The sequence below is a fragment of the Corylus avellana genome, chromosome 3 (genome assembly GCF_965113065.1).
Source record: "Corylus avellana chromosome 3, dhCorAvel1.hap1.2, whole genome shotgun sequence".
NCBI lineage: Eukaryota > Viridiplantae > Streptophyta > Magnoliopsida > Fagales > Betulaceae > Corylus > Corylus avellana.
Genome location: NC_142492.1, coordinates 27891102 through 27908076, shown reverse-complemented (window position 1 = coordinate 27908076; position 16975 = coordinate 27891102). Strand labels below are relative to the sequence as shown.

The window sequence follows — 16975 nt, the reverse complement described above, 5'->3', positions numbered from 1 at the left end:
CTTTTTTTTTCGATTTCAGTATTATTATTATTATTTATATTTTTTTCTATTCTTTTCTAAGACATTTTCGAAAAAAATATTTTTAAAATTAAATTATAATGCAATCATTGAAAAGAAGCGTGAGAACCGGAAATTGAATAGTTAAGTTACAAGCATATAAACACTACAGAAAAAAATGTAAAATAATGCACTAAAAATAATAATGTTACATTCCCAATGACTAAAATGTAACATCTTAAATGGTTTTATGGTGGCTAACATAGTTAAATATGCCAAAACTTTCAAGCAGTTCCATAGTTAGGTGCATATACATTCAATAGTTAGACAAAAAATTTACTAACAATAGTTAATAAAAGTAGGTTGAAAAATAACCAAAATTTAATATATATATATAAAAAAAAAAAATGGTTTGAGGATGGTTAAATATGTTACAAGTAAATATTATGATTTTTTTGTTGTTTAATATTGGTTTAATTCGATCTACCCAACCATCACTATAGAGAAAAAATTAACAGTCACTTGAATTTAATGTATTCCTCTATAATTGTTCTTTTCTTTCTTTTTATTTCTTTTCATTATTATTATTTATATTCTTTTCTAAGACGTTTTCGCAAAAAATAAATAAATAAATAAAATTATAATGTAGTCATTCAAAAGAAGTGTGAGAATTGGAAAATGAATTGTTAAACTGTTAAAAGGAACTTTCTTAGCATGGGTTAGTAAATTCTTTTAAAATGAAGGAGCTTTTGGATAATCAAGGTTCCTCAATCTTGTTCATGGAGTTGGAGGAAGCTTTTAAAGCTTAGACCAGAAGCTCGAAGCTTTCTTAAATTTGAAGTTGGTGCAGGTAGTAATATTAACTTGTGGACTGACTGGTCGCATCCAGCGAGTGTCTTGTATGACAGATTTGGCTTCCGTATGATCTATGATGCAAGAAGCAATGTGAATGCTAAACTCTCCTCTGTTCTTCAAGATGGTAACTGGCTTTGGGCCCCAGCAAACTCTTAATGGTGGATCTTGGTGATCTTGACAAACCGGTTTGGGTGGTGTCTAAAATTGGTAAGTACTCCAGTTCAGACACATGAGATGCTTTGAGGAAAAAACAGGGATGTGTTGAATGGTGGCAATTAGTTTGGTTCCTCTTACGATTCTGAAGCATGCTTTTATTCTTTGGTTAGCTATGAAAATCGCATTAACAACAGGAGATAAATTGTTGAAGTGGGGCTATCAAGCGGACACAAAACGTGTGTTTTGTAGACATGTTACTGAAGATAGGGATCATTTGTTTTTTGGTTGAAGCTATAGTGGTAGAATTTGTAGAAGTATTATGTCTTTGTGTAATGTGAAGAAGCCTCTGTTTTGCCGGGAAGAGATTATTGCTGAAGGGTTGGCACAGTAGAAAAGGAAAGTTTTCAAAACCTTTGTTTGTAGGCCTGCACTGGGAGCTTCGGTTTACCATCTTTGGTGGAATAGAAATACTTTGAAGCATAATAATCATCCCATGTCTGAGGATCAGCTACTGTAGAAAATTAAGTGGGAGGTTAGAGTTCGTATTTTGGGCAAAGGTAAATTTAGGAAGACTTTAGGTAATGTTGACATTTGCTATAATTGGGGGATTGATCCCCATATACTGGTCTAATGTTTTGGTTTTCTTTGGTTGTTTTATAACGTTTTGTTGAGATTTGTTTTTGAAGCATGTTTCAAAATCTAGTTTTCTGCTGTCTCTATGCAGAAGTGTAAGGAGGCTTAGTTGTTGCTTTTGAAACGACTACTAATTCATCAAAAAAAACAAACTTTCTTAAGCCTAAATATTCCAATAATAATTGTAAGCATTAGCACTAAAGAAAAAATTGTTAAATAATGCACAAAAAATAATAATATTAGCTCCCAATAACCAAAATGAACATTTTAAATGGTTTTAGTGTGGTTAAAATTGTTAAATAGGCCAAAACTTTTCAGCAGTTTCATACTTAGGTGCATATACATTTAATAGCTATGCAAAAGTTTTACTAACAATGGTTATAAAATGTAGGTTAAAAAAGAACAAAAATTTAATATATATAAAATGGTTTTAAGGTGGCTAAATCTATTGCAAGTAGCATTTTATGAATTTTTTTTTTTTTAATGTTAGTTTAATATGATCCAGTCAACTGTCACTATAAGGCAAAAATCAACAATTGTTTGAATTTAATAAAAAAACCCGTACCATGGCTATGCCAGTACAAATATAAGATAATATAATCATAATTACTATGCCTTAAGATCGATTAACTGTACCATTCTCAATCAATTTAATTGTACCATTCTATATCCTATATCCCTATTAGCACTTAGCAGAAAAACCACCCCACCAGTCCAAGCCTCCTAGTGCAGGTGTTTTCTGCAGGTTAATGTACCATGAGTGAAAATTATGATACAGAGGAACCAATAACGTACAGAAAATATTGGATAATAAATTACTATCCAGTTGCTACTGCAACAAAAAGGGTTTAGCAAGACAGAACAATAGAGTTTCATCATATACCATTAACTATAGTAAATAGGTCGTAGTCTCGTAGAGAAGATGCACAATGCTACAGGGAGAAAGAAAGTTCATACTACCTTCAGTCTTCCGTAGCATGTTGTTGCAGTCCCTATAGTTGAAAATTACAATTTCAGCCTTCAACCTAGAGAAGAATATACAGCCAAAGTTATTAAATAACCGATGGAGCAAACAAAGAAACTAGAAATGGAGCAAACAAAAAAACCAGACACATTAGATTAGCAAGTTGATGACTTTTGTTTTTTTATAGGTAATCAAAGAAGCTTTATAAAAAGCATAGGCGCCCCCAAGCATATAGGAAGTATACAAAAAGACACAAAAAGCAGGAAAAAAAAAAAAAGAGGAGCACCTGCAAAAACCCAACACCCGAAAACCCTCACCTGAAACCCACAAGGACACTCAACACTACCACACATGAGCCTTGCCTTTCCATCGTCAAACGGACGTTTTTGCATCGCCATAGTTAATGGAACTTTCTAAATTCAACAGCTCCCTCTTGCCTTTAGTCTTAGGCTGCGCAACCTTTTGCTTCCCAACTAAAGTCCTCTTTAACAGCATCCAACAGCGCCAAGGTCGGTCCTCATCTTCATCACAATCTAACACCCAATGGAGGGGGTCGGAGGAAAAAACATCCAAAGGGTAAGGGGAATCTTCATACTCCCCATCCCAAACCTCGTCTCCCAAATCCCACACAACGATCTCCCCAGACGGACCAAAACCTACTGGCCACTTTCGTGATTGGATCAAGCCAGTCAATCTGACATCGACTACAGTGCCTAAGGAGCTATCACCCAAATCTTCATCCACTCCATCTTCCTTAACAACCAAAGACGACAAAGTCGCAACCGACACCTCAGGCGAGGGATGAGAAGCATGCCTTGCGGGACTCAGACCAAGGAACCCTCGCCGAAGAAAGCCCTTATCAGCCTTCACCTTCTCTCCAACAGAAATCACTGGCTCAGAGAACCGAAGACTACTGGACCCCTTGCCCTAATGAGGTGTACTTTCAGTGAACGTGACAAGCAGACACCTGGCCGTGTGCAGCCTACGACGACATCCGTGCAATGAACCCAACAACAGGTGAGGATTGATACTGCACCAATGAAACACCGAAAGACTCCACCGCCTCAACAAGAAGAGAATCTTTCACCGGAGCTCCTCTAGCTACCTTAGCTCTCCAGTAATATTTCAACGCATGTTTGCATACTGACCGGACTAAGGGAGTCCCACTCTCCAACAATGACATGAGTTTAAAATATTTAATTTATTTTTCTTTAAGTAGATATGTAGAGACAGATAAATACACAGGTGAGAAAGAGTAATTTAGTACCAATTGATGGAGTGAAAAATGTTAGAGGAAGACCTAAAATAACAAAACCATAAATAGATAAGAATGATATGTTAAATAAGAAGCCGACAGACAGTATGATTTTAGATAAGAGATGGAATGGCACAACAGAATAATTTTTTTTTTTATAAAGCAAATCCATTAAAAGCGCAAAGAGTGCAACCCAAGTACATAGGACATATACAATAGAAGAACACCCAAAACTAGATCAAGAACAATGAAAGAGAGCACAAATATCTACTAAGCTAGAGATAGTGAGAAGGGCATCAACAAAGATCCACTCAAAGAGTGATTTAAGAAAACAAAGCTATAGCGTTGAACTTGTCTTCTCATAATCTTCAAACTTCATCATGCCAAGAGCTTCACCACCATCTGGGTTGAACCCACTCTACTCCAAACATTTGAAACACTCGATTTCACCAACTCTCTCACAATATCATATTGAAAAAGAAGGTGATCCAAAGTTCCCCTACTTTTTTTACATATACAACACCAATCCATCAATATCATGTGATGCTTGCAGAGATTATCCATGGTGAGAATTTTTCCTGAAAATCGTATTGTATGAAGATTTTCTAATTTCAACACTTACTAGATCAAAACAGGCCGTCGAGATAAATACAAAAACAGTACCCTAGAGCTTCGATCGAAGGCTGGTCGATCCCAATCGAAGGTCTCAATGAACAGTCAATCCTCGTTCGACCAAGTACTGCATCATTCAAACAGTTCTTCTGTCTGTTACAACGCGATTTGAGAATTTTGTTTTATTTCGCTTTCCTAGTAGTGTTTGGACTTGTTTGTCTATATAAACACACTTAGGATGGCTTAGGCTGCAACTTCTGCTTATTTATCTTCAGTTTTCAATTAAAACCACTCAAAGGTTCAGTTCTCATATTTTGCCTCAAATTCTTGGTTTTTGGGAAGAGTTGTGAGTTTTGTGTGAGTTAATTATGTGATTTACTACACCACGCTACATCAGAAATTAATAAGAAGTCATCATTCCTAGTCCCTATCGGAAAACCAAAAATAAAGCCCCCATTCACAGCGCCAAACATCATTCAACTCAAAGCTTCCATATCAATTACAACTAGAAGGAAGGACAGAGGATCATCTTGTCTAAAACCACGAGAGCTATTGAAAAAGACATTGAAAAACCATCTCTAATTCCCCATTTTAGCTATTCTGAATACCCCCTCCTCACTAGAAAATTGAGGCTGATGCCGGAGAAACTTTCGAACTACCAAAGAACATGCCTTCAAGCACCGACAAGACACAAGGCAAAGCACTCACCACACTCAAAGATGATTGGCAGCCAAAAGTTGTGCAAACATAAATTGCTCAAAGCCGACTCTGATAAAGGGTTTGTAATAAATACTTGCACTCTAAATTCACTCATCAAAGAACCAAATGCTTAATAGAAAGCACACAGGACGAAAATTTATTGTAACTAGATACCTATCTTCATCTTACATCCACATAACCCTGTTATGAACTAGGTGACATAATTTGTCCCTCTACAGGAATAAACTTGCTCCTAAGTTGTAGTTCCTTGCATAGAGTGCATTTGCATATTATATTTGTTAGAAAGTGGATTTCTCTGTGCTCTAGTCCATTTGAGGTTATTTTCAAATTATAAAAAAGGTAGTGGGTTTGTTAAATTTTATACAAAACACTCAATCTTAGAAAGTCACACCTCTAACCCCTAGACCAAGTTAATTTGGATATTAGTGCTTTGGTTTTTTTTTTTTTTTTTGTAATTAGTGCTTTGTTTTTATACTTACGTAGCCATTGATCTTAATGTTATACTAAATGAGAATAACTTCTATAGGAGCTTAGCACAAACCAAGTCCTATGTGCCCTCTAATGAGAAGATGACACATCATATCAGCATGGAACAAAAAAAGTGAATGTCCAGAAAACACTAGATCTTTACTTTCTCTATCACTTATCTACAAAAGAAATCCCCATTTATCCTATTCTCTATCACTTTTCTTGAGAAAAGAAATGCCGCCGCCACCGCCCACGCCAACGCCCTCACCTCAGCTGAACACCACCCTACGCCACTATCAAACAACAACGTTACGAGTGTTGTAGCAGTGGGGGGGCATTCGGTTCAAATGCTCAATTTTTCAACCAACAATCTCGGAACTCTACCTTCTAGGTTCACCAACCTCACCAAGCTACAGCACATCAACATTTCAAGCTGAACACCACCATACACCACTATCAAACAACAACGTTACGAGTGTTGTAGTAGTGGGGGGGGGCGTTCGGTTCAAATGCTCAATTTGTCAACCAATAATCTCGGAACTCTACCTTCTAGGTTCACCAACCTCACCGAGCTACAGCACATCAACATTTCAAGCTACAAAATTTTAGGCAATGTCAAATCCATTTCATTTGTTCCATCATTGAAGCATTTAGACTTGTCCACAACTCCATTAATGGTACTTTTCCTTCTGGTTTCCCTCCACTCAGTGGCCTTAACTTCTTGAACATTTCACTTAACAACTTCACCGAACTAGTTGGCCCAGCCAAGTGGTAGAAATTTTGGCAAATCCCCGTTCGTCCATTCTAGGACTTCCTTTTTGAATACATAAAAAACACCTAGAATTCATATTCCACCTCATTCCACAACCCTACCTCACAAACCCCTCCAAAAACACCACCCATAAACAAACACACTAGTACTAGAAAACCCAAATCCAAAACCAAACCTCTAGTTCTAGGCCTATCATGTGCATCTGCATTTGTCCTTGTTTTCATTGCCATTTGTATAGGTTTCCTGTATAGATGGAAATGACTGGCTAGAAAGAACACGTGGACAATCTCCAAACCGGTCCATTTGCCCTTCAAGTTCGAGAAATCAGTAGGGCTGTGCAAAAACCCGCCCAACCCGCCCCGACCAGGTTTTATGTGTATTTTTGCGGGTTCGGGTAAAATTCCTCCAACCCATGCGGGGGGGGCGGGTAGCGGGTTTAGACATTTTTTTCCTACAGGTACCCGCCTCGCCCCGATTCTTTTTTAGATAAGTAAAGATGTGTTATCAAAGCGCAGAGGGGCGCAACCCTAGTACACAGGGAGTATACAAGAGAGTGACTAAGAAGGAGAAAAAGAAGAAGAAAACATAGAAAGGAAATCAAGGAAACTAATCACTAAGGGCGCTAGCCAACCAGCAGTCCAAGTGAATAGGATGTACAAAAAAAAGTGTGTGAGATCCTCAATATTCCTAGACGAGTCCCCGAAGCATCTAGCATTTCTCTCAGTCCAGATGCACCACATAAGACAAAGAGGAACCATCTTCCACACAACAGCACTGCGGGCTTTGCCACCCGACCACCAAGAGTCATACAACCCCCTAACCCGCCCCACCCCGATTCTACCCGCCCATCAGTAACCTAACCCTAAAAACCCAAAATATCTCCCACCCATACCCTATTTTCTCTCATCTCACACCTCCAGATCCAGCAAGAGAATTTTCTCCTTCTTTCCCTCTGATTTTCTTCTCCTTCTTTCCCCCTCCACCAAGCTTCCATTACCTAGCTCCCACCCATGCTCTTTCTACCGACATCCAGAGAGCTCAAAGACGGAAAGACAAGGAAATTAAGAAGGAGTCAGGAGAGAGTTGGGCTGAGAGTGAAATGGAGGGAGAATCAGTGAGAAAGAGAGATAAAGAAGAGAAAGAGAGAAAGAAATTTACGGTGAGAGAGAGAGAAAGAAGGAATTATGGACCATGGTTCTTTCCCTCTGATTATTAGGTTCTCATGAATCATGAGGTAAGTTGTGACTTGTGATTGATTAGTTAAATTTTTTCTCCTTTCCATCTGATTTTCTTCTCTTCTTCTCCTTCTTTCCCTCGATCTGTTTGCTTGCTAAGAAAATCCTTTGGAGCGTGGAAGAGAAAATTTTGATGCTTTGGATTCTAGGGGTGGGCAGATTAAGCGATTACCGATTACCGATTACCGACTTTAACCGAACCGATATTAACCGTAACCGATAGTTATCGGTCGGTAATCGGTTAAAAAAATTTTATCGAAAAACCGATATGACCGATAAGCTATTTTAATTTTTAATTTTTTAGAATTTTATATTTATTATTGTAATGGATCAATATAAAAAAAAAGCTTCAATAAGGTATTTTAGCCAAAAATATACTCTAAAATAACTAATTTTTAATAAGCTATTTTAGGCTTTAGCACAACAAAAAGTATTTGGACCTCCAAAACAATTAATTTTTGGCCCAATTAGCAACTAGTAAAAGCTCAATAAAAAGCCTACAAAAGCCCAAACCGATTTAACCGACCGGTTAACCGATTACCGATATGACCGATAATTTTCGGTTAACACTTCTTATCAGTCGGTAATCGATTAGGATTTGGTTAACCGACCGATAAGCCCATTAACCGGTCCTAACCGACCGATACCCAGCCCTATTGGATTTTTACCCGACCCACCCCGCAAAACCCGGGCCTATTCAACCCACCCCGCAATACCCAAACCCGCGTAGGTATTGTAATTTTTTGCGGGTGACGGGTTGGAATTTCCCAAACCCGCAAGGTGCGGGGCGGGTGGAAAAAAAGCCAATACCCGCCCCACCCCCGACCCGTGCCCACCCGTAGAAATCAAGGCCCTTCTCATTTAAGACCAATTCAAGCACATCATGGGTGGCCGACATTAGAGAACCAAACTCAAACCCATTGGTTATGGTCGAGAAGCCCCTGATCAACCTGACCTTCAAGAAACTGATCGCCGCCATGTCACACTTCGACAAGGAGTAGAGAGAGAAAAATCAAGAAATTTAAGAACTTACTTTATGGGCGCTGTAGCAATGAAGGCGTTGTTAATGGATGGTGGCGTTCGGCGGAGGGGAGAGCGTTGGCGTTGGCATTGATGTGGGCAGTGGTGTTTCTTTTTTCAAGAGAAGTGATAAAGAATACGTAAATGGGGATTTTTTGGTCGATGAGTGATAAAGAAGGTAAAAATCTAGTAATTTCATAACACCCTTTTTTGGTTTCATGCTAATGTGTCATCCTCTCATTGGAAAGCACAAAGGACTTGGTTTATGCTAAATCCCTATAGAAGTTATTCTCACACCAAATATATCAAATACATTGACACTTTCATATACATCATACAACATACATATGATACAATTATATTTTGCAGCATATGTAATCTTATCAACAAATAATATATCATATTAACATTTAGTTAGTTATTTCTTATGAAACTCCAGAGGTAATCCCACTCCTGAGTTTTTTTGGAACTAGGCACTCTTGCACAGTTGCACTATCACTCCACTAGCCAATCTCGCTCCAACTCCGGAAATTGGTCGCCTAGATTATGTATACCTAGTGAAAACGTTCCACCAAAGTCCAGTGCGTTAACTCATTGCTAGTCTTCCACCTTTTCTTAGGACAAGTATCATTTGATCTTTCTTTTCTAGTGCCAGGATGTTCGTTAAGTTTGACTATAGGCCCCACACACTTGGAGATCTATTATTAGAGTAAAAGTTTCTCTTTTGAAAGATGAGCACTGATGCTAAACAAACAATAACAATAACCCACCAGCCTTCAAAGATTTACAAAAAATAATATAGAGACATCCACGGGTTCTATTTCCAGTAGAATATACTTCCAGTAGAAAGATAGAGTAGATGTAAAGATGATGACATACCTCCTTTTACGCTTGGATTGTATTTTGTAATGCAAACATCTTCGAAGAAATGAAGGCTACAACAAAGAAAGTGTATTAGAAGGTAAAAAGAGGGCATGCCTTTCAAAAAAGGAGAAGAATTTGAGAACCCAAATGATGTGCAAGCATAAGGTGGCAACATGTGAAGGGCATGCAGAGATCAGCACTCAACATGTGATGGATAAGGTTGAGCCCTGACCAACATCAGTTTCAAAATGATTTACTGTCTCGAATTTTCTAGAAGAACCATATCCGTAGTCTTTAAGTACTCAAGGTACACAAGAAAATAAGAAAACTCAGGTTATATAATATAAAGGTTCCAACTTAGACATTCTTAGAGAACACAAATGAGTTAAAAATAACAGGGGTGGATTATGCAAGGAAATGCCAGATAGTACATTGTGTAAAGCACGGCAGCGAAGAATATTGTATAGCTCAACAGGCTTGCAATATGTTAACAGACTCTCTTCGGCTGCAGTTGCCTCTTCTACCGACAAATGTACACAGGAATTTTGATGGCACATCTTATCTATGGTCCCAAGATGCAAAAAGCTATCAGGATTCCTGTGCTGCAACAAGGGATTATGTGTCAAAACCAGCATACACCATCTACTTAGTATATCATACACAATATTTGCCAGTGCATAATTCAAATAACAAAAATCAGGATATCTTACGAAGACCCAACAGATATTAATCAGGGAATATCAATAAATAAATAAATTGACTTAAAAATTATTATATCATACACAATATTTTCCGGTAGATAATTCTAACTATAACAATCAGGACATCTTACGGAGACCCAATAATGCTACATTGATAGATATGAATCAGGGAATATCAATAAAAATTTTGACTGCAACATTGGCATATCTTATTCAAAAATCCAAAAAATTTACCAACACTTAGCATCCAACAAACAATTTCAACATACAGGAGTTGCCCCAGAACGTCAAAGCTGTAATAACATATATGGCGACAGTACTGTCATAATTGGTGAATCAAATTTCAACGCTACTCTCGTAAATCATGTTTTTTTTTTTTTTTTTTTTTTTGTTTAGAGATGGGCGTGGGCCTGAAAGAATTAGAAATTAGAATTTGCTTTCTTTTAATTGGCTTATCAGATAAAGGGGCCAAATTGCGCATAATTAGCACTGAAACAGCGATTTCCATGAACACACAGAGTGACGTATGTATGTAGATGAGAAGGCATACCCGAAGTGGCCGGAAGATTCTGATGTTTCCGTTGAGAAGGCAGAAGAGCCGGAGAGATAGTCGTTAGGTTACCTAACGATAAAAGCATACCCTTTTCTTTTATTTTTGTGTTTTCGTTTCTTTTACTCCTCGGAATTGTTTGACTCGCTTGCCAACTTTCATCATACTTTCCTACTTCTTTTGTATGCGAGATACACCACTACAAAGAAAATATTATTATTATTATTATAGGTTAAATACCTAATACCTATAGTATTTGTCAACTTTATTTTTACTCTCCTAAGGTTTCATTTTTATCACAGGAGGTCTCTGTAACTTTGAAAAATGACCAAGTTAATCCATCCGTTTAGTTGATTAACGGAATTCCACGTGGACCAATCAAATGTTGACGCGTGGCACCTATTTAATTTTTTTAATTTTTTTTAAATTAAAAAATGTATTTAAAAAAAAAAGGAAAAGAAAAAAAAATTGGGGTAATTTTTTTTCCTTTTAAAAAAAAACATTTTTTTTAATTTAAAAAAAATTAAATAGGTGTCACATGTCAACATCTGATTGGTCCACGTGAAATTCCGTACTGTCAACTAACGGATGGAATAACTTGGTCATTTTCCAAAACCACAGGACCTCCTGTGATAAAAATGAAACCCCAGGGAAGTAAAAATAAAGTTGGCAAACTCCAGGGAGATATTAGGTATTTAACCTTATTATTATATAATAATTATCCTTTCGATTGGTTGCTCATTATTTGTAGGGAATAATTATTCTCCTATATATTATAGAAAAATGAATAAACGTAAAATTAGTAATTGTGATTGGCCTAAATTACAAATTACTTCAATACTTCTTGTGGAATTATAATCCTCTCAATTTCAAATGAACTGGATAATATTCAGTTAGTTATAGTGGAGGGGTATTTTAGTCTCCTCAAAAAGTAAAAAGACAAAAATACTCATTGACTATAACTAACTGGATATTATCCAATTCATTTGAAATTAAGAAGATCTTGTTCCCTTCTTGCAGTATAAAAAATAATTCAAAAGTCCTTGCAGTAGGCCAAAATAACAATAAAGAGTGACACGTGTCATCATTTTATTGGTGATGACGCGTCACACTAACGAAATACATTAAGTGTTTTGACGGAATTGACTGCAGTGACCAAATTGTTATTTTGGCCTATCTTGAGGACCTCTGAATTATGTTTTATATCACAATGAGCAATTTGTAATTTTGGCCTACGACAATAACTGATTTTGCATTTATCCCATAAAAAATAGTTATTCATCTCCTAAGGAATGGAAAGGGTTTTCCTAAAAAAAACCCAGAAAATTTTTGAAATTTTTTTTCTACAAACCTACGAAAATGAAAAAAAATTGAAAACATGAAAAGTATTTTTTGATGGACAGTCACCTGGTAGAACTAGAGGGTGGTTGCACTAGGGGTAGCAAAACAGGTTCATATGTTGGGTTCATGTCAACCTGGTTAACCCACCAACCCATTTATGTTATGATGCAAACACGAATAAAGGTTATTGTCGTAAGCGACAAAAAAATGCAAGGTGCAAGCATAGATAAGACTCTTTATAGTGAATGGCATGGGTTTGTACAAGGGTTCCTTGAGTAGGAATCAAAAAATGTGCAAGTTGTGATTATGGACGAGGGTCCTTAGAGTAAATAGCAAAAAAGTTAATGACATGGGCACAAACAAGAGTCTATGAAGCAGGGACAAAGGTGTGAGGTATGAGCAAGCCCACAACTGATAATGAAGAAGGCCCATAAGATTGATAAAAGATTTATGTTGAAGGGGAAGGTAGCAATGTGATGATAGATTCATACATGAGGGGTAGATTGCTAATTATACATTTGTGAGTGTAAAAGGGTAAAGTCCAGCATTGGAAATTTGTAACAAGTTTGAGTGTTAATATATCATAGTTGGCCCAAATTCATAGGCTTGAGTTTTTGGGTTGGGTGGTGTCTCAGCATGCTATCTTATGGGCTCATTAAAAGACTCATCAATGTGTTAATCTCTTTAACATGCTATATACCATATTTTTATCCCACAATACTAGCAGTCCCAACCAACCATTTATTTATTTATTTTTAATAATAAGGACTAATCCAATAATTGATTGGGACTACTATGTCAACATTGTAAGACAGTTCTTGGATAAAAATATGGTTTTAGCAGTACTCTTTTATGATGGTGAAATAACATGCATTGGGGTTGCCTCCCATAACGTAATCTCACTTGGTATGGAGAATAGCAATAGAATGTAGACCCTAGTAAGCCATTGCAATAGCCTTATTCAAAATGTGTGTTGTAGTTTTCAAGGCTTCTCCCTATAAAAACTTGAGAAATTTTAGAGGTACTAAATCTTTTACTAACAGATGCTTGCTAAACCGATGTGTAGCTTATTTATTAGAGAAAAACATAACAATTAATTAAAAAAAAAAATAACGAATACCAATGAATAAGCTACACATCAGTTTAGTAAGTCTCTTTTAGTAAAAGATTAGTACCCTTTGCAATTCTCTAAAAACTTAGGCGGGGTTGAGTGAATAAGCATGCATCACACCATGTCATCAGAGTATGATTTCACCTTTCTGCAACCTCATTTTGATTATGGGTCTCAAAAATTGTATATTACACTTCAATCTCATATGCTTGAAGTTCAAAAATAGCCTTAAAAGTTTTTAAAAAATGTCCAATTACTTCAACCCCTCACAAATGAGATCAATGAGACAATAACTAGAATGTCATCAATAAAGGTAGAGTAGCAAGAGTAATGGGATGATCACATATATCAATATTTATCAATTCCAAAATATCCTCACTTTCGTTAACATTTCTTCTTCTCCTTTTAGTGGTAATCTCTCCATTTAACACAACCAACATTAATATCTAAAATAGAAAATAGGTTAAGAATGATATCATCTTTAATCAACCCTTATGCTTTATCTAGAAATGTGACCTAACCATTTGTCCTACAACATGGAGGATCTTACATTGATTCTCCTACGTTTGAAACCAACAACAATATTTACAATAGGAGCACTAGACTACACAAGCATTGATGTAAGACGACATTTACCCATATTTTCGGTGAAAACGAAAAAAACAAAAAAAAAACAAAAAAACAAAAATAATATTGGAGCAACGCCATTTAATCAAAATATTACTCATTCTGAGAGACTGAGACAATGGAAGTACAAAAGGAAAGATTGTCATGATTCTCACTGATTGTCAATTTTATATTATGATTTTATTTTATTAAGACTTTATTTACTTTACTTACTGTTAAATCATAATTTGTCCCAAAAGCTTAAGTTGATAGAAATAGGTAAATTTAATCACTTAATCATTACTTTAACACTCTCCCTTACATGTATGCTCAAATTTCATTTTAATAGGTGAGGCCCAACACGTGAAATATTTAATTTAAATAGGGTGAATTGATGGAGTCAAGGTTCGATCCCATGACCTTTGGCTCTGATACCAAGTTTGAAAGTATCGTTAAAACCAGTATTCAAACATACTTTCAAACTCTTACTAGGATTAGAGTTGCTTTAATTATTATCATTTCCTTATTAGGATTAAGGGTTTAAGATATAACATAAAACAACTAAATCAACACGATTGAAAGGAGAGAAATTTCCAAACGAAAAACAGCAGGTTAGGGAGATTTCACCCAAACCCTAGCCTCCGCCCAACCCAACACCACCCAGGCGTCCTCCCCGGTCTCCGGCGTCCTCCCCACTTCCCCAACCCACTACTATTCTACGAATCCCAAATCCCCGACGAACCCCAACTCCATAGTCTGACCAACAAACTCATCTTCTCCAACAGACCCACCGTTCTTCCATGGCCAAACCATCAAACCAACCTTCTTCGACGAACCCCACTCTCCGGCGACAGACCCAGCGCCCATATCTTCTCCGACAGACCCTAAGCCCCTTCTTCCACAATCCGAGAAACCCGATTCCGTCAATCTCAGACTTGTACTCCATGGCATCAAGTCGGAGGTACGCCTCGAAACGAAAGGAAGCTTCCCGCAACATTGAGAAGGTATGTTCTACAAAAAATTTGCACCTTGATTTTTCTTTACGAATTTTACGAAAAATCTGCACCGATTTTATGAATTTTCATTTTTTTTTTCTCATTGTTTTTTTTTCCATTCTTTTTTAATGTAATTTAAGGTTGTTTTATTTCTAGTATTTTAAGTCAGTTTTATTGCTTGTATTTTAAGTCAGTTCTATTTTTTGTATTTGTAGTCAGTTTTATTTTGATGTGCAAACGAATTCATCAGCTGGATCTTCGTCAGTAGACTGTAGTGAGATGTCATTTGTATGTTATTGCAATTTGCCCGCGCCTTTGAAGACTTCAATGACTGGGGACAACCCTGGCAGGCGATTCTGGGGTTGCGCTTCCTACGATTCGAGTGTAAACAATCTTGTTTCCACTGCAAATCCATTATGAATGTTAAATGTTGAATGTTGGCTTTGGATTTCATTTGTTGAGTGGGCACTGATAGGAGCTGTTTAACATTCAAGTTTGCGTGCAATTGGTTGTTTAAAATTTGTGTGAGTTGTTAGATGTTTGATGTTAACATTCAACTTACTTTTGTTTATCATCGGTGTGAGCAAAATTTGGTGCATGTGTTGCTGTAATTTTGATATCATTTATTGTGAAAAAGTTCGTAACTAGTTCATCCATGTGCTATCATTGTTTTTGTATCTTTTTGGAGCCTCGAATTTATTAACTTGCATGAATTGCTCTCTTATGTAGTTGGTGAAATTTTGATGGAATATTGATATCATTTATTGGGAAAAAGTTCAACCAAGTATACTTGGCATCCAATTTCCAATAAAATTATTAAAAGTATGCTTTGTTTGCCTTTGACATGATTGACTTTTATGCAAAGGAATGCTGCCTGCAGATTTTTCAAATTGCGTGACAAACCAACTTATAAGAGGGGTATGACGGTTCTACCTGCTTTGTTAGAGAAGCTTCGAGAACTGGATGATGAAAAAGACAATTGCATGGCAAGGCTTGAAGATCTATTGAATGAAAATGATAACTACCTGACAAGGGTAAAGCAAATCCAAAATTAAGGTGTCATACATATAGAAAAGATTCGAGAGCTAGAGAAGGAAAATGTCATATTTAGAGCTAGAGAGAAATTTTTTATGTATGCTTTGTTTTTGCCATGGTGTATGATGTTGTTGGTTGTTTGTGTCGTACTTATACAATGAATTTTATGTAATGATGTATCTTTTTAACTGATGTAAACTAATTATGTACCTCTGCTTATGAATTGTAAACTTGGTTTTTCTGAAATTGTCATGTTGTTGTAAACTAATTTTGTTGTCATTTTGTTGGGAAATAGTTAGTATCGAGTTTTTTTTATCTCAAAGAGAAGGCATGGATTCTCTGAATATGTGATTCTAACTTTTCATTTACAGAAGGTTGATTACAATTTTCCCAAGATTCAAAATGAAGCAACTACATGCATAGATTTTTTAGATGATATTTGACATCCAAAATACATCAATCCCAAACAACTCCAACATAAACTATCTACTCCATCTAAAATACATACATCCAATGTACAGATATCCAAAATACATCCATCCCATATCAAAATATTGGATCCTCCAATCTGAAAGACATGCACATCCATATCAACAAGAGACATTTAAATTTGACATCCAAAATACATCCATCCCAAACAACTCCAACATAAACTATCTAGTCCATCTAAAATACATACATCTAATGTACATACATCCAAAATACATCCATCCCATATCAAAATATTGGAACCACTATCCAAACATCAAAAAGCATCCGCAAACCCAATAATCTATTGAGTTGCCATATACTGTCCTAAACATGATCGTGCTTTGAATTGTCCTTCCGCTTGTGATCCTCCAATCTGAAAGACATGAACATCCATATCAACAATAGACATTTAAAACTAAACACATACTGAATTCAATACTCACCCATACTGGTTGGCTAATTGAGCCTGTGTCGTCAACAGTGGTGGTGGGTTCTCCTGCCGCTTGTGATCCTCCCCGCTACACCATATGAACAAACAATGTCATAAATACACGCTCACTATTTAAATAAAGACAACATTAATACTTTGATAAAATTGTTAAAATAACTAACCT

At 36.4% G+C, this 16975-nt stretch overlaps 1 protein-coding gene across 1 annotated transcript in view; it reads right to left on the bottom strand.

The window, feature by feature from the left end:
* Positions 1–10952, bottom strand: part of VRN2 (VEFS-Box of polycomb protein) — a 32812-nt gene extending 21860 nt beyond the window's left edge. The window contains exons 1-4 of the mRNA XM_059585062.2: positions 10803–10952; positions 9983–10153; positions 9567–9622; positions 2602–2666 (exon numbers count right to left, since the gene is read on the bottom strand). Of these exons, the coding sequence (XP_059441045.2) occupies positions 2602–2666; positions 9567–9622; positions 9983–10108 (247 nt within the window). The 5' untranslated portion in view covers positions 10109–10153; positions 10803–10952. The remainder of the gene's footprint in view (positions 1–2601; positions 2667–9566; positions 9623–9982; positions 10154–10802) is intronic.
* Positions 10953–16975: the final 6023 nt, after the last annotated feature.